The sequence below is a fragment of the Colletotrichum abscissum genome (genome assembly GCF_030869225.1).
Source record: "Colletotrichum abscissum strain IMI 504890 chromosome Unknown Scaffold_5.1, whole genome shotgun sequence".
Classification (NCBI taxonomy): Eukaryota; Fungi; Ascomycota; class Sordariomycetes; order Glomerellales; family Glomerellaceae; genus Colletotrichum; species Colletotrichum abscissum.
Genome location: NW_026850431.1, coordinates 975733 through 1000419, shown reverse-complemented (window position 1 = coordinate 1000419; position 24687 = coordinate 975733). Strand labels below are relative to the sequence as shown.

Genomic DNA, 24687 nt, shown 5'->3' with positions numbered 1-24687 from the left:
AAATCACATTATATTGTTTCTTACTTTATATAATTGACTGTACTCGCTTCCATACAATCGACTTCATGAGTTCATTTGCTCGACGTCTGTCCATAGTGACGCTATTCCCAAATTTCAGACTGTCGTTCTCTGTGCTCTTCATCCACAATACCCATGGCCAAGGTCAATCCATGTCGTAAATGACAGCTTCAAAGTAAGTACGGAGAGTCGCTGTGATTTCCAGCATTTCAGAACGATAGAAACCTCACTCTTTCAGAAATTCCTTGCAGAATCTTTTTTTTCTTGGACTCATAAGTCTCAGCAGAGCCTGCGAAATCCCATCGACACCCTTCGAATCTATCTATAGCCTTCAGGGTTCTCTCGACTGTCTCTCCACATTTTTATGCGCCGTCACTCTCCATCCCAACACCTCAGTGTTTCAAAACATTGGGTCACCGAGCAAACGGCTTCACAGTGAGTTACGAGACAGACAAACTCTGGTTGGGGTTGATGGTTCTTGAGTGATTGAGAAAAAGGGTTTCTAGAATTCTGTTCTACAGTTCTCGAAGAAAAATAGGTATCAAAAACAAAAGAATAGAAACAAAAACTTCATCTGCCAAGAGACGCCCCAATTCATCCCATTAACCATGCCCTAGTCGCAACCTGATTCCCCAAAGAAGGTAATGCAAAGGAAAAAGCGCAAGTCAGGGCCATCAAACTCCGTACTCGCAATACACTGTACTGTCCAGCTTTTTTTCAACAGTGTAAACTCCTCTGAAACGCTTCCGCCAGTGTCCGCGACCCAAGCTGCACCAAAAATAAGCAGCCGTCCGAACTGCCGGTATGAACAGGGCCCGAAAATATCATACAAGCTCTCACTCACTCACTCTCCCTCTCACCATGACGGGCTAGGATTGGCTAGCCAGTAACTCTCCGCACCCAGAGCGTCGTCGGCTCGTATTCTGCATTGCGATCCATTCTCTTGTAGGCTCTGTGCAACTTGAGGCCAATCTCGTACTCTTCACGCTGAACCTCAGCGAGCTCAACCTTGAGAGCCTCCACCTTGCGCTTCTCGGCCTCGCGTTTCCTGAGGACAGCCTCACTGGCCAGGATACTGTCGGTCGGCATGAGCTCTGTCATTTGCTTAATGGCCTGGTTGATGTTGATGCGGCGATTGCCCAACGACTCCAACCGAGCGTTGAGGTAGCCCACGCGATCGTTGACCATCGAGAGCTCGGTCGGCGGCGGAGGCAAGGCTTTGCTAGTAGACCAAACCGACTCCGGGCGGCTCGAGTTGCTGTACAGGCTGGCAGAGCTCGTTCTAGGCAGCGGCTGCTTTTGGCTGGGCAGCTGGGTTCGGGCAGGCGGCGGCGAAGTGTCCTCGGTGAAGGCGCCCGACATGTAGGGGGACGACATGGAGATGACGATGGGCTGGTCTGGGTTGATGGAAGGGCTGGTGGACTTGAGTACAGGAGGTCGTCTGCGGTTCATTACACCGTCCTTTTGCTGTTGCGGTGGCGTCGGGAGCGAAGGCACCGGAGGCCGATCCGACTCTGCGGATTCGCGAGGGGTATCGGGATCTGCGGAAGTCGCGTATGTAGTGACGCTGAATCTCGAGGGAGGCTGAGCCCAGGGGTCAGTCGGCTTGGCTGCAGCGGCAGCGGCAGCTTCGCGTTGTGCTGCTGCAGGAGCGCGCGGCGGCGACTTTTCGTGAGTGCTGGCGGGTGCGTGAACAGTCTGCTCTGAGTAGACACTTGAAGAATAGGAGGGCTGCGGAGCGTGAAGCGCATGCGAGTTGGCAGGAGGAGGCTTTCTTCGTATAGCCTTGTCGAGGCCGAGATGTGCATTAGGGGCAGAAGGCAGGCCCATCAGGGATGGGGGTTGTCTCTTCGTGACATTGGCGTCATTAGTGGCTTCGGGCGTCGCATGTACGGGCGATTGGACTCCAGCGCCCGAGTTGGGAGGACTGGGATATGCCGACTGTGCGGGTGGAGGGGTGCGAGCGGCGGAGGGAGATGAGGCGGTAGAAGCAGTAGTCAGCTGGCGGGGAGCGTTGAAGACAGTTCTGATGGTGGGCGTCCTCGACCGCGGTGACGTTTCAGATCCAGAGGGGCTGACAGGGGACAGTGGTGAATTGACACCTGCGATGGGCAGCCGAGGCCCAACGGCGGCGCGTCTGGTGCTCTTGGGCGGGATGTTGAGAGGTGCTGCAGGCTTCGTGTCACGGACTGGACTCACAATGGGTGCTCGTCCGCTTGCACCTCGCCATGGTGGGCGCTCGTCAATGACATCGGGTGTCGTTGATGACTGAGGCGGCGACTGCGGCTGCTGGGGTTGCTGTTGCTTTGGGCTTCCGCCGACGGGCCTCAACCTTCGCAGACGATCACCAAAGGTTTGCTGCGCCTGTGGTGCGTTCTGCATGGCTCTCATTGCGGCCGGGGACTTGCCGAACTGCGAATTTGAACCAAACTCCTGGGCGTACTCTTGTGGCCTGACTTGACCCGCACGGCCCGTGGTCTGGGACGTGGGTTCGCCCGTCACATCATCCCACTTGGTCTCGCGCTGGATCCGCAGCCGTTGCTGGGATTTGGTCTCTCGGAGAGTGTGAGCCGCAGCTTCTTGATTCTTGCGACGTTCTCGGCGCATCATGGGGATGTTCGTCTTTTGCGGAGCCTGGTGATGCTGGCCGTTTTGGCCATGGGCGCCGTTGATATCGAGCTGCGACATGTCCGGGCTCTCGTCCATGGGCGAGACATTCCCGCGGCCCTGCGTGGGGGTTCTGAAGTAGAGGCACATGGTTAGTGGGTGGTTGGTTGACTTGCAAGTGAATCACTATCCAAAAAGCGAGACGAGACAAGACACATTCCACGTGGGTTTTGAGAGCGAAGAATAAGACTTCTCAGACAAACCCAACGTTTTGTGTTGCTGCTCGACACTGCGCCTTTTGGTAGGAATGACTGGGCTCGACTTACCCATCTCTGTGAGCTTCCATGTCAGGAGAGCTCGGGGGAGAGATGTCCGCCACGGCGGAGGTGTAGGTGTTTCGGGCAGCCACGTTTGCGAAGTTTGGCGAGATGGGGGAGGTGTAGTTGTCGCCGTCGGAGTAGATGGAGGAAGCAGGGCGCCAGACGCCAGAGGTATCGCGGTGGTTCTTGTAGAGGTTGCGCGGGGGAAGGAGGTCGTCGAGAGTGCTGCGGGAGCGCGAGATGTTAGCAAGAGCGTTTTGAAAGGCGTTCTCAAGAGTATCTTGAAGGGCAGAGAGGTTGCAAGAGAAGGAGGCCGAGATGCCAGCGACGTGGTCGAGGTTGCGGGAAAAGTCGCGATGGACGAGGAGCATGCGCGAGGACGAGGTTGCTGCCGCCATGGTGAGCCCATGGTACGACTGGCCTTGACGCCAGGAAACCTTGAAAAAGAGCTTCACCTCATCTGGCCGGGCGGAAGGCTCGAGTGGCGGGCGGGTTCGATTGCGAATATTGGAAATCTTGGGGGGATTTTGGTTTGAGCTTGAGCTTGAGCTTGGCCGCCGCTTGAGCTTCGTTGAGTTCGTTGAGGAGGCGCGTGGGAGAAGGGCGCGAAAAAGTCAATATCGCAACGGGCAGGAACGGGTGTCCAAGCTCCAAGCTGCTCCTTCTCTTGGTGTGGTGTGGTTGAGGTTGATCTTTCCATTTCTCTCGCCTTCTCCTGCTCTCTTCCGCTCTTTGCTCTTTCCTCTTTCTTCTCATCACATTGCATTGTGCATTTTGGGTGGAATATCGTACGGTGTATTCGGGGGAAGGGGGGAGGGAATGTATGGAAATACTCACTCTTCAGCAACACCACTCTCTTCGAGGGCACGTTTCTGGATGCCACCGGTTCGGGACTGCGTGTCGTTCCTCGGGTTTGTCGCTGTCGAATTCGATCTCGTGGTGGTTGTTTTGTTGTTGTTGTTGTGCTCAATGCCGAGTCCGCCGCGCGGGTTGCGAAAGTTATCGGGCCAGTAGTTCTGGTGGTGCAAAGTGCTCGTGGAGCTGTGCTGGGTCTCGCGACGGAGCCTGTTGTAGTTGGCAATGGTGTCTCGACTTCGAGATGCTGCTCCGGATGTTGGAGCTGGTGGTGGTCCTCCTCCTCTTTGTCCGGGGACCTGATACTGATATGGCTGGACGGGTTGGTACTGCTGGTGATGTTGGCCGGCACTTCCTCCTCCTCGTAGATGCACCCTGATTTGTTGTGTTGTCGTGGAAGTTGACGTGTGGTGTTGGTGTCGTGGCTGCTGCTGCTGCTGCTGGGATGTTGGAGTGGATGGTTGGCGGTGGTAGGGATGAGCTCCAAGTTGTCCAAGGTGACCTTCCAGGTCGCGTTCGCGCGTGACAGAGCCAGTGACGGAAGAGAGAGAACCGGTGACGGAGACAGAACCAGACTTGAGAAGATTCCTCTCGCGTAGCTGCGGCGGCGGCGTCAACTTCTTTTGAGGGCTGCCCGTCGTTTTCAGGCTGTTCGTCCGACGGCCAATTGCACCACCAGCACCGCCAACACCAGGACCAAATGCACCAGCACCAGCACCAGCACCGCCGTTGGTACCTGACCGGGACCTTGATAGGGCGTCGGTCCCCGGACCCACCCTGCCCTCTAATTGCAGGCCCGTTATAGCGGTTGGCCCCGCCCCCGCTCCACCGCGACTTTCACCTGAAGAGGCGTCCCACATCTTTTGTCGCTTCTCTCTCTTTTTACAGAGTGCTGTACTTTTTCGCTCGTCCTTCTCGCTTGAGGTGCTGGCCTCCTTACCTAAGACGCTTCTTTCTTAGGTCAGCTTTCCTGTTCTTAGCACCAGCTGTTAAGTGCTAAGAAAGGCAAAAGTGACAGCCGACGGCGATCAAGCACCCGCAGACGCCGCAAGTGCAATTTCCCACCAGGGGTCGTCCGTCTCCCCACTCGCTTCTTCTTCTCACTCAAATCCTCTTCCAAGAACCCAGCACTCACAGACTGCCCGCCCGTCAAGAGATTGCAACCCCACCAATCGCGGTGCACCCAACACCACGGAGGAGTATTACCACAAAGAAGTGGCTTGAATGCGATGCGACGCGGACCAAACTCTTTCCTTTTCGCTTGGGGAATTGGCGAAACACCCTCGGCTCGATGACTTTGTCGTATGCTCGCAGTCGACTCGGTTGTCGCAACGGTCCGTGGTCGAGCAATGCTGCTATCGTTGCTGCTAACGCTGCCGCTTTAGTTGCACCGTTTCGAAAGACGGGAGAAAGCAAAGCAAAGCAAGGCAAGGCAAAGCGAATGCTGCTTACACCTGGCCTGGATCTTTCTCAAAAGAGAACCCCCAAGGGCTTGCAAGGGAACCGGACACAAAGATGTTAAATATCCCTTACTTCGGCGACCGAAAAGAGACTCCCGGGCCTCTCTCAACTCGAGAAACTCCCACTGAGAAACACTCCAGACGCAGGAAAAAGGAACCAGACCGAGCAGTCAATGACAGCCCGCCGCGTCTCTCGTCCCTTGTCCCTCTCTTACAGCGTCGCTGTCGTCCGCGCTTCACAACTTCAGTCTGATGTTTCGGGTCTGCTCCCGAATAGGATCTCCTTGAATATGCTTATCGCCTCTCTCTTCGCATGAATTTGTCTTTTGGTTTTCCTTTTCGACTCGCTGGGGAAAAGAAGTGGAGGGGGCTCTCTCTCCTCGTTTCGAACGCTGTGACCGGGAATGGGCTCGAGTGTGCACCACCTGGGAGTTGGCGGTATCCTGGACCTGGACCTGGATCTGGACCTAGACTTGGACCTTCTTGCTTCCTTTTCGACGACAATGAATAATTCCAGGTTTCTTTCTTTCAGTCTTCCATGGGTTCCAGTGCCGATAGCATACGATTCGGATACTAACGTCAAGGTGCCGGCTCGCTCGCAAGTCGTGTTCGAAGTCGGCGGAGTGGGTATGATGCAGCGGAGTCCGGCAAGATCTCTCAAAGTTCCGATATACTTTCCTCGATGCCGGCGGGGACTCGGAATCAACGACAATAAGAGGCTGACTCAAAGCTATCGTCAAGCGATGAATGGACTATCGGTCGTGTTTCCAGCTGATGATATATGAAAACAGAAACTCTGGACTAATCAACACGTCCAAAGCCAGGCCGTCGCAGAGGCCAAGTGCCGTTCCTCGTTTCGTGACTCGGGATGATGGGCGTGGTGGTGGGGAGGGAATCGGAAGCACAGGCTGGCTGGCTGGCTGAAAAGGGTAATTCACAAACAAAACGTTGCTGGACCCCACGAACAACGACCTCGAGAAAAGGATCAAGAAAGCAACAAATCTTCCTTGAAATCAAGAAATGACAACAGAAAAACAAGTGGTCGACAAAACTGAAGAACCAGACGAGAGGGAGAAGAAAAAAAAGAGGAGAGGAAGAAACAAAACGAGAAAACAAGAAACATCCAAGGGCTTAAGAGTCGAGACCACAGAATTCAACGCAAATCCCCAAGATGAATCACAGACGAAGTGAGGGAGCTACACTACTCTCCATCATCTCCACATGGGAAAACCACATAACCCGGCACTTACCACTCGTCCCGCGGGAAGATCACCAAGGAGCGGACCTGTACCTTACATGTCCTTACATGCAAGCCTCTGGGGCCAAGTTTACCATGCACCTTGGGCGGAATAGGGTCTCATCGGGCGTCCGTCTGGCACCACACATCCCCTCTCCTCACATCCATGATCCAGCCCGGCCGCTGTCCCAGGGCCCAGACACGGACGGGGAACATCGAACGCCAGTCGCTGTCATCGGACTTTAGCATGCTGTCCATGTGCCAGATGGACAGAGAGACAATAGACAACCAGGGAAGACATCAGTCAAGCAGAAGCTAGAGCCTTCCTCGAGTCCCCGCCCAGGGGCCCGTCCGCCACTGCTCCTGTGTACGTCTCAGCCATCAGACGACGGGCCAACGCCTCAGCCAAATGACGGGGCTTTCTCCCGAGCTTCATCCCCGACGACGTTCAGACATGGACCTCTGTTGACTGCAGTCATACTTACACAGTACTGTGACACTAAGTATTTGCTTGGATGTGCTAAGAGAGTGCGAACCGCTGAGCCTAAACCTGGACCGCAGCATGCAGGACGCGGGAGGCAACATGCAGGCACCGCAGTGCAGCACTTCAGTCCAAGTACCCTCAGCGAATAACACCCCCAAGCCAACGAATATCTCGCACGGCGTGCAAGCCGACACTAGGACATCTCCTGGAGGGGTCCAGGGCCCGGGGAGCAAGTGAGGTGCTGTCCCGGGCCAGCGACGCCAAGCCAAACTGCAAAGTTCCTACCCTTCCCGGCCTGCGCTTCGTTGGATGGTACCGCGCCGTGTGCAACCCCCCGTGGCCCCCTCCATTCTACCGCGCTGTATGTGGTGACTTGTAACCCAGTCGATGGTCCTGAGTGACGCATGTTCATTACGCAGTACAGCGCCCAGCGGACTGCATGCGAGGTGATGGGTTGGGTTTTGAGTATGGACCTGCGTCCTCTCGATGAACATGTTTGTGAAGAACTCACTACGCGGGTTCGTCTCTTGGCCTGGCGACACGACGTTGATGATCCCTCCGGCGTGCATGAGTTAGTAAAGGAGAGCGTGGTTGAACAAATTCTTCACTTCGATGACATCTCATGCCCGTTGAAAATGTTTCATCGTTTCACGAAATAAACATCTCACTTTCATCAAATCCCACCCACAGCCCCCCCTCCAATCCAACACCAGCGTCACACCCACTAATCAGAGCCCACCTCGTTCCCTCTGCCCATCAGAGCTTGTCATTTACAGTGTACTTTCGTAGATCGGGAGGTCTCGACTCTCTCACTCACTCATCAGCGCCGGGCGGCAGTCTTGAGTGGCGCAAACCGGCGTACCGCCCCCCCCCCCCCCCCCCCCCCCCCCCCCCCCCCCCCCCCCCCCCCCCCCCCCCCCCCCCCCCCCCCCCCACACCCCCCCCCCCCCCCCCCACCCCACCCCCCCCCCCCCCCCCCGCCCCGCCCCCCCCCCCCCCCCCCCCCATCTCATTCAATCTCATCATCTGTACAAAACCTCGCGTGCCAACGAACCATTCCGAAGCGCCACTTTGATTCCATAATTTCCAGGGACCGTTCCTGCGTTTCACATTGACCACCTCCTCTCTCCTCCCGATGGCTCCCCTCCCCCGAATCCTTAATCCTTCATCTGACTTTACCCACTCGACTTTGAGAGAGGCTCCTCAGCCAGTGATAGGTCTCATCGCGTCGATTGTTCCAACTCACAGACAGGCCGGGTCGTGCTTTCAAAGGGCACACGGCGAATGAATGTGTGAGGTGAGAGGCCAAGTCAAAAAAGAGAGATGGGATCTGGAATAAGTACAACAAGGCCAGCAAGTCATCTGCTTCTGCTCACGATTCACCTTCCCCATTCAACGCTCATAAAGAAGTCTCGATGAGTGTGCACTCGGGACGCCCGGCCCTCGTTGATGAAATGACCAACGACCCCTGGAACTCAAATCGACACGCGCAATCTCGTCCAGTGCGAGGCGAGCAGTGTGGACCCTGCGCTTTGGAGGAGGGACGGAGGATTATTCGTACATCTCAGCCGACCACGGGCGACAGAGCTGACCTGACCCGATCATGAAGTTGACCTGACCTGATCATGGATGATGGACCTGACCTGACGTATCCACAGTCGAATTCCTGTACAGATTCAATGGCCGGGTCAGGTCAGATCAGCTTTGATCACTACTCTCAATCGGCCATTGGCCCAATGCCTGCGCCCGCCCGTGTTCTTGAGCTGAGCTGGTCTGTTGTCCTTGACCTGACCTGACGTGAGTTGAGCTGAGCATAACATCTGTTTGCACATGGAGCGTACCCCAGGTCAAATTCAGCCTCCTGTCCTCCAAGGCTCCAATGGCAGCGAGCCCTTGCCCGTCAACGAACAGCTTTAGCTCGCCCGAGCCCATTATACAGTGGGGTGTCAAAAGTTCGTATACACCCCACCAAAACGCGTACCGACGCGTTTTCTCCTTAATATTAACTTTCCTTCTATATCCTACATCTTTAGTAAATAGAGGCTAATTTATAAGCTTTTTACTCTTAAATAATAAGAAGCTATAGGGCTAATTATAAACTTATAAAAGTCTAGTAAGTAACGATTATTATACTTATTATAGCTAGGAAGAGCTATTATAAAGTCGTAGTACTTTTTGGCTTACTATATTTAATTATATAGAAAATAATTTATTGCTTTAATTTAAGTAATAATTTTAAGTCCTTACCCCGGGAAGGAAAGCTAGAGAATCTTTTTAATAAAAAGAAATACTTTATAATTAGATCTACTTAAATTAACTACTAGTAGCTAGTAGCCGTACTTTAAACTAGTTACTAAGTAATAGGGCTAGGCTAGCCTTAGTATTATTAAGCGTATTTTTAAAAAGGTAAGCTATTATAAATAAAGAGCTATAAAAAGACCTTTTATAATACTAAAAGTAGTAGCTAAAAGGCTCGAATTTATAAAAGACTAAATCTAAAACTTAAAAGAATTAATAGTAGTATATAGTTTAGTACGAAGACTTTATATAGAGATTTATTTACTAATTCTTAATAGTTTTAGTACTAATTCTCTAACGAGTCGTCCTATTAAAATAATACTTTTATTTTAACTAAATAGGTCTTTAAGTTACTAAAAGACTATTAGAAAAAGAGATTTATTAACCTCGTTAATTACGTTAAAGCGAATATATTTATTATAATATAAGTAATAGTATAGAGAAATAGTCGCTCTAAATTAGTCTTTTTTACTTATAACGACCGTTCTTAATAATAAGGGTATAATATAAATAGCTATATAAATTACTTAGAAAAAGGGTATTTACTATATATAAATAATATACGTTATTTCGTATAAAATAATACCCCTATTTATATTATAAAGTAGATAATAGAGTAGCTTATAGCTTATAGGATTTCTTACCTCGAATAGCCCCCATATTTACTAAACCTTAACTTAATTAAGTATTATTAGTATATAATAAAGTTTAACTTACGTAGATTATATTTAGAAGTATTTATTTTAAGGAAAAATAAGTTAGATATAAAAAAGTTTAAGTAGTAATTAAGAGTAGTATAGGAGGTTATATTATTAAAGAAAATTCGGAGTTTAATTAACTCTTTACTGCGCCAACTTATAATAGTAATTTATATATATAGTTAGTATATATAATACTAAATAGCGAACTTAGGGCTTTTTTTATATATATTTTTATTATATAAATCAAAAAATTGATAGTTCTGCGGCTAGTCGAAGTATAGTAGTGAAAATGCAGGAGGTTAGGTAATTGGGGACAATGGTGGGGTGTACACGAACTTTTGATACCCCACTGTACACTGTTCTGCGTACTCGACCTGACCTGACCAGAACATCTCTCATTTTGCAGTTGTAGTATACCTCAGATCAGGTCGAGTTTGGCCTCAAGTCGTCCACTTCCAAGCTGCCATCGCTCGGGTGCTTACTTGATTTGACCATGAAATCCATACAGATAGTTTGATTATGGATACGCCAGATCAAGTCGACCTCAACCTCGCCTCCTCCGATAATAATCAGCCATTGCCCTGACACTCCTTGACTTGACTCGACCTGACCCGACCACAAGCCCTTAAAGCTTTGCCTACACACGTCAGGTCAGCTCAGGTCAAGAAAAGAAGCAATGGTCGGCTAAACCACCACCTCCACCACAATACGAAGATTCGATGCGCGCCGAACCTAATCAATGACCTGAATCTATTCCAAAAAACTCCATCGGGAAGCGCGAGCATCCTTCCTCCCCTCACCACCTGGGAATCACATATTTCCCACGCAGGCCCCTCCACGCCACGCGACGCCCGCCTCCAGTCACTCGATCCAAGAGCAACATGTACTCCGTACGCTCGGAGCCCGCAAACATCACGTATCCAAGAGACCACAAACGCAAACCGCACCGCACTCCTCGACCCCGCAATGCGCTGCACTGCACAGCGCGCCGCAGTCAGCAGTCAGCAGGCAGCGTACGGCAGCATCTCTAGCAGCTGCCATCCTCGGCGAAGTGAAACCCCGTCCGTCCATGCATTCAGTCCGAGCTCCTATCCCCTAAACCCCTCCGTCCCGACACGAATGCCCCGATTCGCCAACTCCAGTCATCTCTCGAGAGGATCAAGTCTTGACAGACCATGACAACGGCACCCGTCTGTTCTCGCAAAGCACGGGGGTACGGATTGCGGCACGCACCACCCTTCACCTGTCATCACATCACATCACGGCCTCCTTCACCTCGGTCAAGCCAAATCGCGTCCGCAGCTCTGTAGCCGTAGATGTGCTGCATCTGCAACGCTCGAGATATGACCTGTATGCACCTCATCATAAATGGACATAACACAGCAACAGGTGATATGTTTTCGCCCTGCACCCCTAAGTTTTCTGCCATGTAACCTATCAAATCGACTCCCCATGGCCTTATTTAAGCTTTTCCGTTATCATCTGCCTCGGAGCAATATTTCAAACAAAACAAAACAGCCACCTTCAAAAATTCCACCCCAATGGCTAACCCTCCAAGTACGAGTTATCTGCATGCCTGCCAACCAAGATGTAAGGGAGCATGGACCATGAGTCGTTGCGCCCATGCGGCGGCACATGAATTACATTAAGGCAGGTCTTCAATGCCGACCCTGCATGAGTGTCGATCACACGTCTCCGAGCCACATCACATTCAAAAGAGGGACAAGCATTCGAGCACATGTTTGTGATCGCTGTCTTTATTTGCAATTAACATTGATATGTCTGCCTTGCAGGGATTCCACCCCGGCCGTCTGGACCCTTGTGCTTTAATGACCCCTTCAAAGCCTTTCATAAACTTTTGCAGACCAAAGATGTTGCGACCCCAGAGCTTCCGACCACGAACCTCTTGGATGATCTTGGATGAAAAGTAAAATCTTGCGCGCGGTTGTCTAAAGAAATCTCAAAAATTGCATCGCCAAGACCTCAACGCCTTTTGAGTATGCCCGATGCCTGTACCGAAAATGAGAAACCTGGGGTATTCGAATGGCTGCGATCTGAGAAATAGTAGCTGAATGCTTCCATCCAGATACTGCGAACACTCCCTCTCCTTCTCTCGCTCTCGGCAATAGTTGTCTGCCGAAAATCACGAGGTTGCGGAATCGTCGCAAACAGTGCTGATATAAAAAAGACGGCAAAACTCAGAAATGCAGTATCTGGTGGCCCGGTCACTCTTCGTCATCAGAGCTAGAGTCTGATTCGGAGGAACTCTCAACGTCGTCCAAGTCAATAGGGGCTCTGGCATCACCCCCAACTTGCTTGAGAAGCTGCAAGGCCGTCATACCGCCACTAGACGATGGCCTCGACGGCGTTGCGTCCAACGCGCTTTCGTCCGGAGCAGCAGACCCAACCTTCTTCGACGGGCTTGGGACGTGTACCTCAACTTTATAGTTGCCTTGATGATATGTTGACGGCGGCGGCCGGCCTGCCACCGGCTGTGCGGACGCAGGCGGCTGTGACATGCTCATGCTCGCCGTCGGATCCTGTGTTGCGGCCGTCGCGTTGGAGCCGTTGAGGCCATTGGCCATGTCTGTTACCGCGACGGTCTGGATCGGTGTGAGATCCCGCGGAGTCTGCGTCGCCGACGCATCACCATTTCCACTGAGGCGAGCTCGCTTGTCGGCATGGCCTTCCTTACTCGGCGTAGGAATTGCGCGAGGTACACCATCAGGCATGCCCATACGCTGGCGCTCCAGTTCCATCTCCTCGCGATTACGTCGCTGGCGCAGCTTGATGCCGTACTTCTTGCGGATCGTGGACTGCTTGCATGCGTACGAGTTCCTGAATCCCGCCAGCTTCTTCTGCAATTCATCCGGGTCACCACCGGCTTTCTGCGCAGCTTCGATTTTTATCTTGAATCCTTCTTCGGCTAATTGCAACTCGGCCTTCAGCGCCTCAATTTGATGTACTGTGAGATGGGCCATGTCCTTGTGCTGAGGAGTGCCCAATGGAGCATCCGAGAGATCAACCGCCTGAGAGCTGGAAGGAGCGCGAGGTGTCTGGGTGTTCGAGTATGCCGGGCTGTTGCTACCGGAGGCGACGTACATGGGGGCGCTATCCGGAGCTGGCCGTTTGACGGGCGGGTTGAGAACTGGTAGCGGCAGAGACGCCTTCGGAATCGAGGCAATATCATCCTTGATGACTTCGTCAAAATCGCCACACACTTTGTTCAACCTGTGGTATACCAAACCAGCCATGCCGCCGAATCTTTGCGCGCAGTGAGGGCACACGTACGCCTCACTAGTCGATTTTGACAGCGGAGCCGTCTTGACACAGATTTTCTTCTTGACGTGCTGCTGACGGTCAGCTTGGCCCACGTCGCAAATGAGACCATCACTTACATGTTGGTAGGCCGATACCCCTGGGAAAGTGCGGTGACAGTAGAGGCACTGCGGGTTGGCAGGATCCGCTGGCTCCAGGGGTTGCGCAGGGAGCTCTGGCATTTGGTTGACACTTTTGAAGGAGTTCGTACGCGCAAGGGCAACTTGATGTTGTTGTTGTAACGGCTGGTGCTGCTGTTGCTGTTGCTGTAGGTGCTGTTGTTGTTGGGCCGGAGCCGCAGGAGCATTTCCAGGCAAGGAGGGGATGACATGTTCATTCTCGACGATATCCGCAGCATCGTATCCGAGCCTCTCCGCTCGCGCTAGGGCATTAACTAGTCGACGTGCCTGGATAGTGGGCAGACGAGCTACGAGAGCTCTGTCAAGGAACGTGTCGGAGGCCTTGGCGAGAATCTTGTCCGCCACCTCATCAATGTCAGCCGTAGTCATGGCATTGATAAGCTCGTGCTTGCCAGCCTCTAGGAACCTTGCGCCAAAGTCTCTGACGGCTCTCTGGAAGATTCCCACGTCGGCTTGATGCATGGTGACGTTCATCTGTAAGAGGGTCAGTCAATCGTGATTCGTCAAGAGCCTCCCGGCTTCCTTCCCATAACGTGGTGATCCCCGCGACAGATACTTACAAGAAAAGCCAGGTGATAGTGTGAGCCAAGGAGACACTTTGGGTGGTTGTCCCTAATCGCACGTCTAACTGCATCCGGGTCTGATTCTTGAATCGCAGCGGAGAGCCGAGCATAGTCGTCCTGGAATCTCTTATTTTTGTCCACTTTACCCGTATGTTGAGCTGACGCTGGCTGAGTTTCTTGCTGAATATCAGAGGTGACAACCGGAACAACAGGCGGCTTGACTCCATTCGCAGCAGCACCTGGTACAGGAAAAGGCACCGGGGTCTGCTTGGGAGCCGCAGCTGGTTGCGATGGCGGAGGGAAAGCGGGAGAATGTGATGCGGACTGGCGAATTGATCCATGGCTGTATGCGCCGGCGTTGGGCATAGGCGGCTGCTGCATCATTGGTGATGCCATCTCTGAACAGCCGCTTGCTTGATCTGTGAAAAGTGACTCTATAGCCAAGCCAAATGGAAGACGTTGTTCAAGAAGCCAAGTGCACTGGTTGAAGAAGGAACGAGTCTAAGTTGAATGAGATCGTCGTCCGTGGACCCAATTTGGTCAGGTGCAACCTTTTCGAGTGTCAGTAACGGTCCAAAAGTGCGCTGAGAAGAAGCTGCTCACTATCCACGAGTTGACGCGTCAATCTTTCGTCAAACGCGTTCTTTGACGTCGATCTCGAGTTCGCGATCTTGATCGTGGGTGATGCTCGTCGTCCTCAAAGTGCCGTTCTGCGCAACCAAGTGGGCAGACGTAAGTGGAGCACGGATTGGTTAAGCAAAGGGTGGAAAAAATAGGAAAAGTTAGGGCGGAGGAGGGGCCACGTCTTTATTAAGGTAGTAGAAAAAGTTAATTAGCGTGACTTATTTAGAAGGAGGGGGGCCTGGGACCGCTATAAGTAATAGCTAGAGAAGGTGCTATAACTTGCTATAGCGTTTTTGGCAGGAAAGACCCGCTCTTACCCCTTAGCTCCGGTTTGATTGGCCGCGCTTTCCGTTTGCTTTGTAATGACATAAGAATCTGTCACACATTCGCGACTGCCTCAAGGTGCTTATAAGACGCTTGGACTCGATGCACCCAATCAGAGCATTTGGATCAGGAGTAACCGTTAAATTGGAGCAATTACTGCAGAAAAAGTAACATTTTTAGCCCATTTATTAATAAGTCGCAATAAATTTCCTCCATATTTTGTCACCCACGTGTAAGAAGCGCATGATTCGTATTATTTCGGCCACAGTAACGAGCAGCGAGACTGGGTCATTTGAACAACGGTAAAGCATCGCAATGTTGACAATTAGGTGGGAGCGAGTTTGTCTCGAGAAAAATCATCTGAATGCAACAGCGTCATTGGCGCCGAGAACAAAGACCGAGGCATTGTGTCACCACCCAGAGCACCTTGAAAGAGCTGTTGTGTTGCAAATCCAGAACAGAGTCCAGATTGTCATTACGGTAAACTACTGATAACCATGCCAAGTACCCGTCCAATTACCTCTGCTCTTCGCGAGCTCCGTCGTTATAGGCGCTTACGGCCTCCAGTCCATTCATCCATCCATCATTCCCGGCCATTATCTCATGAGAAGTGCTTCCCAGCCCAGGGTATCATTCGGTCTCGCACTCCGCGCCCGCGTTGTCGCTGCTCAAATGTTCTCGCCAATACACGCCAACATCAGCCTCTGGTAATCGCCGCTCGTCTCGCCCCGGATCCTGCTCGCCAAGCTGCGGTTGTACCTAGCTTGGTACGCACCCTTGACGTTAGCGAGGGTGTTCTTGTCCCAGTGGTATCGCACCACGCGCGCTACGAGCAGATGATCCTTGGTGCCGAGCCCAGCCATTGAGTCTTCCAGGAGCTTGGCGGCATGCATGTACTTGTCGACTGCGTTGCGGAGCTGGAAAAGAAGGGCGTCCTCCATGTGTCCAGAGAATTCCTATCGCGTAAGTTAGTATCGGGCATGACGTGCGCGTCGAATTGGGCCGGCTTACCTTCTTGATGACTTCCTCAAGCTTCCTCCTAAACTTCTGCTCGTAGGCTTGGTTGATGGCGCGGATCTGATTGTCGTTGCGGGTGCTCAGGATGCTGCAAACAAGCATCTCGTCCGTGCCGACCTTGCCTTCGGTAGCCTTGTACAACTCCATGACATCTGAGTCGACCTGTTGTGGCACAACGGGTGCAGAGTCTTCTGCCCTGTTGGCACCCAGAACGATGAGGAAATGCCTCTCGGTCTTCATGCTGAGGTCGCCCTTTACGTCATCCTCCAGGCGCCTCTTGAATGTTTGCTGGTATGCGCTCTTGATGGCCTGCAGATCCGCGTTTGAACGGCTGAGGAGAACGTCATTCAGAACACTCTCTTTTGTGCCAACCCCGTCCATAGCCTCGTACAAGTTGTAGATATCGGAGCGGAGGGGGCCGCGGGCGATAGACACCAAGCCCTTCTGGAACCAACTACTTGTCTCCTTTTTGATATCCTGCTCGAGATCACGCCTGAAATTCCTGTTGAATGCTGTTCTGATGGCATCGATCTGCAGAGGATCCTTGGTTGCTAGGCAGCGGATGAGAGTCTTCTCGTCGGTACCAAACCCCTTCATTGCGTTGCGCGCTGTCGTCGCGTCAGGAGTCGCATCCCATTGGATGATCTGAGGAGCGCCGTATCCCAGAGACGCCGGCGTTGGGGGTCCGTAGTGCTGAGGCGGGGGAGCGCCATACGACTGGTTGGGTGGCGGTGCCCCGTAGCCACCCGGCGCGGGAGAGTGTCCGCCATATGGCGAGGGAGGAATCGGAGGAGGTGCGCCGTATGCGCCGCCCTGAGGCGGATACTGGCCTGGCGGGGGACCTTGGGGCGGGGGGTAGTGTCCGCCTTGTGGGGGGTATTGGCCCGAAGGAGGTTGTTGGTAGTAGCCGCCCTGTTGAGGAGGTGCACCATATTGGCCGGGCGGAGGACCTTGAGGAGGAGGGTAATGTCCTCCTTGAGGAGGATAAGGTGATCCGCCGTAACCTCCCTGTTGAGGGGGCGGGTACTGCTGGCCGTAGCCCTGGCCGTGAGGCTCTGAATTGGTGTCAAGATCTAAACAACAAGCATGAGAGGATCGCAGAGATGCGGAATGCAACTTACGGGCGCCGTAGCCGTACTGGCCTGGATAGGACATTGAAGTCTGGAATGCGACGCGCAGAGCTCGATCGGTTGACGGTGCCGGGAGAATCGGGGGCGCGCTTGCGTCAGAGGTCAAGAGGGGGCGGGGTACTGGATGTTAGGTAAATGTGAACTGCGTATTCGTACGGAGTAGGTGTTGTAAAAGACTGCGGGGCAGCACAAGGTGACGAGATGCAAGAAGACGGAAAGTCGGATGAGAGAATCGTAGATGGGACTGGGCGGCGTAGCTTATTTTAAAGCTTACATGTGGCGGACGGACAAGACGGGGTCTCAAGAGGCAAGCGAGGTGACGGCGACGAGACCGGTGTGTGGCTGTGAGTCTTTTGCTGAGGCAAGAATTGCGTGTTTGGGCCCTGTGCCGGTGCTGAGAGGGGGAAGCTGGAGGTGATCCTTTCCGGCCGTCACCTGCTTTCTGTTGGTGGTAAGAGCTTGAGCTAAGGTGGAAGATCGAACCCGACGAATCGATCCGTACGCGGAGCTTCTCCCAGCAGTCAGCAGCAGAAAAGCCAAAGTCATTGGGCTGCGAGACGGTCTGCCCAGGCTGGTGTGGTGGCTTAGTAGGCACGCGCCCAGCAAAGAAACTCAACGTCATCCACCTGGAAGATTAAACACGACTTCTGGGCGGCGCGGGCAGTGCGATGAGGTCCACAGAAAGCGACCAGAAGGTCCAAATGTTTCCATCCTCCAAGGCGCCAACCCTGTTGAGCTGCTGTCAGCGCCACAGAGATGCGTAATCGAGGTAGCACTGCCAAATGTCTCGCGTTCCTGTGCACCATTGCTGCAGCCCGATGCGGTGGGGTATGTTCGCTGTTCAATTCATGATGAATGAGGCATTGAGTCGAGGTAGAAAGCAATTGTTCTAGATGCTCTAGACCTTGAAATAGTTAGTACGGATATCCGAAGCTGAAGAGTAATGACAGAGCAAACAAACGCGCAAGGTGTGATCGACGGCGACCCTGCTGCCCTACGAGATGACATGCACGCTGGGGGCCAGAGCTCCCTTGCCCTTGCACGACTTTGGCGACTGTTTCTTGTGAAGAAGCTTAGGAAGTGGATCGGGCAGACAGAAGCGCCTGTGGTGCAGAGATGGGAGCGGAGCGGAGAGTCGAGGGGAAGGGTTCGTCTGGAGGAGGAAGAGGAGGACGCAGGGGCAAGCCACAGGCCAAGGCTCCGATGCACGAGCCACCGGCGAGCTATGGTTCCGGCTGCACCGCCACTTGCTGACAGATCTCGGCCTTTCCGGCTCTACGTGGCTCATGTCATTCGTGGCTGGTGGCTTCTCCATGGTGGCTTCTCCATGGTGGCTTGTGACACTGAATTACATAACAAAACTAAGATACCTCGCACCTCGAAAAACCAGCCAGCACTGAACAGGCGCATGACAGGATGTGGTTCGACAAAGTGTATCCCCAGCCTGCGATCCGAATGACAGTACCGTCACTAGTAGCTGTTTGCCTTTGAAGCTTCGCTAGCACGTCTCCCCTTTTTCATCAAATGATGGTAGCTTCCTGCGAGGTCTAGATGCAGCAGTGTTAAAATCTCCGCCAGCTGAGTTGCAACAGCAACAGGAACGCGGGTGGCTGGGCAGCCGCCTTTTACAATCTCCCATTGGCCACAACGGATCCACCTCGGCAAGCTAAGCGAGCGGTTCAGCCCAGCCCGTACCTGGCGTGCCACGCGTGCCTGGTTTCTGCCCACCTCCCGTCACCTTTAGGCCTGTTGCTCCCCCGCCATTGGTGCCCTTGAGTCGCTGCGTCCCTGGCCAACCAGCAAAAGGTACCTAAACCCTCCATCCAAATCCCCCCATGCAGTCAAGTCCCTTGTAGGTAACCCCTGGATCAACTGTCAAACCGCCTTGGAAGCTGCACTACCACCACCAAAATGGAGCCATTTCAACCTCCCAACCACCAACATTTCCCATCACGAGCTTTTCCAAGCTTCCCTCACCCAGCCATTCGCGTTTGCTAGTGCAGCGCAGTAAAACCATCATGGCTCCCGCACATCCTTCTGTTTGCTTTTCCTTTTGCTTCTCCAGTTTTTCCTCGTATACCCTACAGTCGCTTTTGCAACTATTCGTATTCGATCGACATCGATATCCGCTGTCCTGTCAGTGCCCGTCCTTCATCCTGCAGCAACAGCAAGAAGCACAGCATCGACCAGGCCTGTCAACTTGAGGCACCAGACTTGACTTGAGACGAGCTCTCTTTTTATTTCTCAAACACATCACACCGCCAGCAGCTGGTGGTCCATCTTCGAGATGCGGCCCTCTGCTCCCCTCCCGCTGCTGCTATCCGTCTCCACAGCAGCAAACGCGATCCCCCTCATCGATCGTCTCCTCCATCTTCGTGGCACAAAGCCGACAAAGACCTACTCAGTGGTCAATGTTGAGGGAAGTCCCAGCGCCGACCCGCCAGTCGTCACCATCACAAGATCGCCGGTTCAAACAACGGTCACGCAAAGAGTCACCGATACCATCACCCAGATCTCGTCTGCAGTACAGACAACATCTACTACATCCCTCATCATCGTGAACGTCGATGGCACCACGGATAGCGGCCCCGCAACCGTCACTGTCTACCCAAGCGTAAAGCCTACCCCTGAATCAACACCTTTGACAGTCACTCCCACGACGGCACCAACAACGCCACCGGTTGCTCCTCCGCCAAGTTCTGTTGAGCCAGCACCCTCCTCAGCTGCACCGTCAACTCAAGTCTCCGAGTCTATTCAGCCAGCTCCTTCTTCAACAAGTACGCCTGGCATCCCTTCGAGCATTGCAATTCCTTCATCCACACCATCCTCGAGCGCCCCTGTCGTGGTGCCTCCCCCATTAAGCGAGACGTTGGCGTCGCCTAGCCCATCCTCGCCAGTGCCTTCGTCGGATTCGACATCTGCTCTCGAGCTGCCGCCCTCTACAGAAACCCCAGTGGCACCATCATCAGCACCTGTTGGCTCATCCACCGCCAGTGTTGTGCCTCTTCCTTCGACGGAAACCCAGGGTACTCCCAGTGCGTTCCCGTCGCCGTCGCCGTCGCCGTCCGCCAGTGTCTCCTCGGGAGCAGCTGAGCCTCCATCGACTTGGACATCTATTGCGGCACCCCCAGCATCATCCTCAGCAGTCGCAGTTTCCAGTTCTTCCGAGACCAATGTGGTTCCCCCTCAGTCATCAGTAACATGGGCTGCTCCAAGTGAACCGGTTTCAACACCAGTTGAATCGTCTGTGGTCATCGTTCAGCCTCCCTCGCCCACGGAGACCCCGGTTGCGCCGACTTCTTATATCGCTCCCCCTGTGGAACCATCATCTGCTCTTCCACCTAACGTAACATCATCATCATCATCAACCTCGACGACTACAACTTCTACCTCTATTGGCACAAGCGTCACAGAGGCTTACACGCCGCCGACTCCTACCCAAGTCTATGAGACCACTTATCAGACCTCATGGGTACAGACGCCCAGCTCTTTCCCTCAACCCTCAACCTTTGTCACCAGCATCATCAGTGTGACAACATCTTCCTCGGTTCCGGAGTCTACCACGAGCTTTGACGATGGTGATTGGTCTACGACCAAGTACCCCGAGTGGAACGGTACTGCCAGCGCGACCCCTCGCTACCGCCGATGAAGGGAGGGTCATATTTCCTTTTTCTATTACGGAAAGGACAATTTATGTCTGATGTACTTTCACGTGTTTTGCATATCCTCAGCATGGCGTAATTAGTTCTGCTAGAACATGGGAGGTTGTTTGAACTTAAAGCATTGGTAACACGTGCGAACGAGACCTGAGAAACGACGTATCATTCAGGGCCAAGGGCCATCTCGGACTGTGGGAAGAGAGCTCACAGCAGCACAGACCAAGAGCTGGAACGCGCTGTCATCATTGGGTTTCCTAATGTCTAATAAGATAGAACTTGTATATACTCAACCAAGCGTCACATATGATCAGTCGTTCTCCCGTATGCTCGAAATAGAACGTCGTGCCCCTAGATGTTGTCTGTAACGCAGACTAGAGTCTCGACAGTTGGTTAATCCAGTCGTTGATGATCACACATGCCCCCCCTGGACGCAGAAGCTGAGGGCGACACAGCTTGTGTATTGTGAGATGGTTGACTCAAGCTGGGAGATCCGTGTCACCGTCCAGGAGGCTACTATCATCTCAATCTCGGCTTTTGGAAGCCTATTTGGAATCAGAAAATCATTCCTGTTTATTCTTCAATCGTTACTTGACTGTATGCAGTCAGCTTTTCTTATTTCCAAAAGAACACGGGAAACGTCGGGTTGGATAGGGATGCAAGCGAAGCCGCAGCTCAGCATAGGACGATTGCCAGAAAAGCAATGCCAAAAGGATTTTCCTCTTCAACAGTCTTACAAAATAATTAGACAATTATCCGCTGGCTAGCCTTCCAGAAACTGCAGGCATCAGCCTCCTCATTGGTGCGCGGAGGAAAGCGTAGCGTTGGCGCTAGGTGACTAGCAACGTCGACCAACGCGAGAACACGTTGGACATCACGAACCGGTTCACGAGTTTCCTGGGATGCGTTCATACTCTGCTTTTACTTAGATTCACACCCAAAAGGAAAAGAGTGACACATTCGGCCTTTCACGCTCAAGAGAATTGGAGACGGTTGGCCATGTCCCGCCTGCTCTTCTATGTTCTGAGCCGGGTTCCTGCAGGATTGCGGACCTCTTTGCAACCTCTACAGTCGGAGATGGGACAGAGGGCGTGTGCGAGTTAAGCCAAGTCTGTGCCGAATAATCCGTGCCATGAGGAACCGTTTATGCATGAAAATCTCCCGGAGAATTTTAGGAAGGGACCCGTTGGAGGAGCTAGAGTGTAAGCTTAAGAAAGGTACAGCTTGCTCGGCCGATCTATATGACTAGAGGTCCGTAGGATCCATGCTATTTTCTCTCTTGCAGCTTTTTGCGCATCAGAATGACGGGGAACTTGAGAGTGAAGTTTCGCTCGGTGAGCGAGCTACCTTAGATTAGGGATTGTCCAATGGCATGTCTACACGTCTTACGGTCTTGTCATGACTACGCGGGTACAGCTGACAACGCAGCGACGGTCTGGTGCCGTTCAGATGAATGCAGGCTCCGACAGTTTTACGGCGAGAGGAGTTAGTTTCTGAGACAATATGGCGGGAGCGAGGGGGTTCGGCATGTGTTCACAGTCATGGTCTCTCCATGAGCCTACTAGGACGGCAGGGGCTCCATGGGTAGCATAGGTGAGTCGTGACTGTTGATCAACTTCGTCATTCCTCGATGGGTCCCCGATCTGTCTGCCATGTTTCTCGGGTTCTTTCTTGGCCAACTCTAGGGCAAAACCTTTCAGCTGTAAAGAGGGGGGAGGGGGAAGGGGAGAGTATATACCCGCAGTACTCCTTGAGTACCATATATGCTCATGTGCCGACTTACACGCTCGTCTCAGCCTTTCCACCCAAGCACTCCGTCCTTTGGGCTGAAGAACAACCGCTCTCTCCTTCCTTCCCCAAGCGAAATTTTCCTCTCCTCAGGGCTATAGAAAATCACTTCAGTAACACTCTTCGGGGCGCTCTCTCTCTCGCAATGTTTCCACACATCCAGTCATGCAGACGCAAAAGCGTCTTCTCAACCTTCCTCCTCCTCTTCTTCCTCCTAGCCCTCCTAGTCGACTGCACCCTCGCGACACCATCTCCGACCACAGAGCAAGCTCTTGACAAACAAGCGAGAGATACAACGATCCTAGAGGACCTCTCATACCTCGCCATTGCAGCCGACACATCCTGCGAGGGGTCCGAGGGCCAGTACAACTGTCTCTCGGACAGATTCCAATACTGCCTCAACGGGACGTGGAGCGACGTTACCGCGTGCACCGAGAACAGCGAAAAGGCTGCCGAGTCATCGTCTCTCTGCACGCCTATCGGGAGGACGGATACCATTGATTTCAACGGAGAGTGTGAAATCAGCGCCGCTTGGGGATGGGGGAACGGTGGCGGTGGTTGGGGCGGCGGTAGGGGGTATTACGGTGCTGGAGAGAGGGTTGAGGTGTCAAAGTGGGTTTGGTCTTTTGTTGGTATGGTATTCGTCCTGGGTGCGTGGTGAAGCTAAGGCCGATGAACATTCTGTCACCGGTGTCCTGGGCAAGGGAATGAGAAAACGAAGGGTAGGATGGATAGGGACATTGGAGTACATTCGAACTTTTCTTCTGTCGAGGGGATTGCACATCAACAAGGCGATTGGTACATTTTCTTTGCGCAGACGAGGTTTTCTCATGGGACCATCGGGTAAGGCGTTCCTTTTGTAATAATACCAGCTTATCTCTTGGCTTTACAGCAATGCGCGGCTTCTTCAAAAGATATTCAAAAACATATGACATATGTAGTCTATCTCTAGGGGTGTGCAACGACTGGTCGTCCTGACAAACCGGTATGCTCAACTACGCTTCATGAGATATTCTCAAATAGAAAAGAATTAGCTTCCTGGATAAGAAAAAGCGTTGAGGCTGACATCAACCCATGCGGCAACCCGGATCCGAAGGTCCACAGATCAACAAGAGCCACGAGCCAACTTTGCGCTATCGTGACGTCACCCCTTGGCGCATCACAAGACCAGGTTCAAGGAAGCTAACGACCAACCTCTCTCGATATAAATTCCGAAGATAGTCTAATGAACTTGTATATCATATCTACTTGACGTGTTACCAAACATTCACATAACTCGGCTCATTAATCAACCATAAGATACCAACGTCTACCAAAGCTTGAACGCAACCATCACCATGGCCACACACACGAATTCCGAAGTTCTCAACGCCGAGACCGCCGGCACCGCAAACACGTACGAGACCCCCAATGTGAATACCGCAACCTCCCACACTACGAGAACCGACGAGATTCCAGCAGCGCACTCGACCTCCAGCGCCGCCACAAGCACCATCGGCGGCGGCGATGCGCCGACGACGCGCAGCGGTGGCATTGGACAGCAGATTAAGGGTGCATTTGCACAAGGACATGTGCGTAGTTTCCACGTGTATTGACACCCTCTAGTATTATTAGGGGACTGTTGCTGAATATGCGATGCTGATAACTGTGTTATAGGGAATGGGAGAGGTGATTCGTGGAAAGTTCAACTCTGCTGTTGACACCGCGGCTGGTGACTCGCAGGGCATGGCCAAGAACAAGAACATCACTACTGGTGGTGAGAGGGAGTTTGCGACAAAGGACTTTGTTAAGAAGGGGACATTGGACAAGGCTTTGTGAGGTTTGTTTGGAGAGGATGTGTTTTATGTATGATGAGTGTTGTTGGTGGAGGGCCTGAATGATACCAACTTGCTTGAGATTCCCTTCCGTATTTACCTTAATTCATCGATTTCCACTACGCTGCGGCTACCAGTGTCTGTACAATGGATGGTTGAAGCTCCGATTTGAAAATCTGCCGTGTCATTTTTGCATCTCCTAAGCTCCCAAGGGTGGGATATGAGTTACGTTCGAGAGGTTGAGTCGTAATGCTGACTTTTGTGTTTCTCATTCAGATTATTCTTGCTTCTGGAATGACCAAAGAGGCCAGCAAGTGCCATAACATGAATGAA

The 24687-nt window shown here is 52.6% G+C and overlaps 7 protein-coding genes across 7 annotated transcripts; 3 read left to right on the top strand and 4 right to left on the bottom strand.

The window, feature by feature from the left end:
* Positions 1-897: 897 nt before the first annotated feature.
* On the bottom strand, positions 898-3343 carry CABS01_02832 (uncharacterized protein; the record flags this gene model as incomplete). Its single annotated transcript, XM_060536210.1, has 2 exons — positions 898-2758; positions 2952-3343. 2 exons carry the CDS (start codon positions 3341-3343, stop codon positions 898-900), a joined length of 2253 nt encoding a protein of 750 aa, XP_060394122.1.
* A 435-nt stretch (positions 3344-3778) lies between these two features.
* CABS01_02831 (uncharacterized protein) lies at positions 3779-4660 on the bottom strand (the record flags this gene model as incomplete). The annotated part of the gene is made up of 1 exon (XM_060536209.1): positions 3779-4660. The coding sequence occupies one exon, from the start codon at positions 4658-4660 to the stop codon at positions 3779-3781; it is 882 nt and encodes a 293-aa protein (XP_060394121.1).
* A 7545-nt stretch (positions 4661-12205) lies between these two features.
* On the bottom strand, positions 12206-14397 carry CABS01_02830 (uncharacterized protein; the record flags this gene model as incomplete). The annotated part of the gene is made up of 3 exons (XM_060536208.1): positions 12206-13330; positions 13379-13912; positions 13999-14397. 3 exons carry the CDS (start codon positions 14395-14397, stop codon positions 12206-12208), a joined length of 2058 nt encoding a protein of 685 aa, XP_060394120.1.
* Positions 14398-15617: 1220 nt separating this feature from the next.
* CABS01_02829 (annexin) lies at positions 15618-17121 on the bottom strand (the record flags this gene model as incomplete). Its single annotated transcript, XM_060536207.1, has 3 exons — positions 15618-15905; positions 15961-17021; positions 17088-17121. 3 exons carry the CDS (start codon positions 17119-17121, stop codon positions 15618-15620), a joined length of 1383 nt encoding a protein of 460 aa, XP_060394119.1.
* A 2262-nt stretch (positions 17122-19383) lies between these two features.
* On the top strand, positions 19384-20745 carry CABS01_02828 (uncharacterized protein; the record flags this gene model as incomplete). The annotated part of the gene is made up of 1 exon (XM_060536206.1): positions 19384-20745. One exon carries the CDS (start codon positions 19384-19386, stop codon positions 20743-20745), a length of 1362 nt encoding a protein of 453 aa, XP_060394118.1.
* Positions 20746-22685: 1940 nt separating this feature from the next.
* CABS01_02827 (uncharacterized protein) lies at positions 22686-23201 on the top strand (the record flags this gene model as incomplete). The annotated part of the gene is made up of 1 exon (XM_060536205.1): positions 22686-23201. The coding sequence occupies one exon, from the start codon at positions 22686-22688 to the stop codon at positions 23199-23201; it is 516 nt and encodes a 171-aa protein (XP_060394117.1).
* Positions 23202-23877: 676 nt separating this feature from the next.
* On the top strand, positions 23878-24358 carry CABS01_02826 (uncharacterized protein; the record flags this gene model as incomplete). Its single annotated transcript, XM_060536204.1, has 2 exons — positions 23878-24111; positions 24197-24358. The coding sequence occupies 2 exons, from the start codon at positions 23878-23880 to the stop codon at positions 24356-24358; spliced, it is 396 nt and encodes a 131-aa protein (XP_060394116.1).
* Positions 24359-24687: the final 329 nt, after the last annotated feature.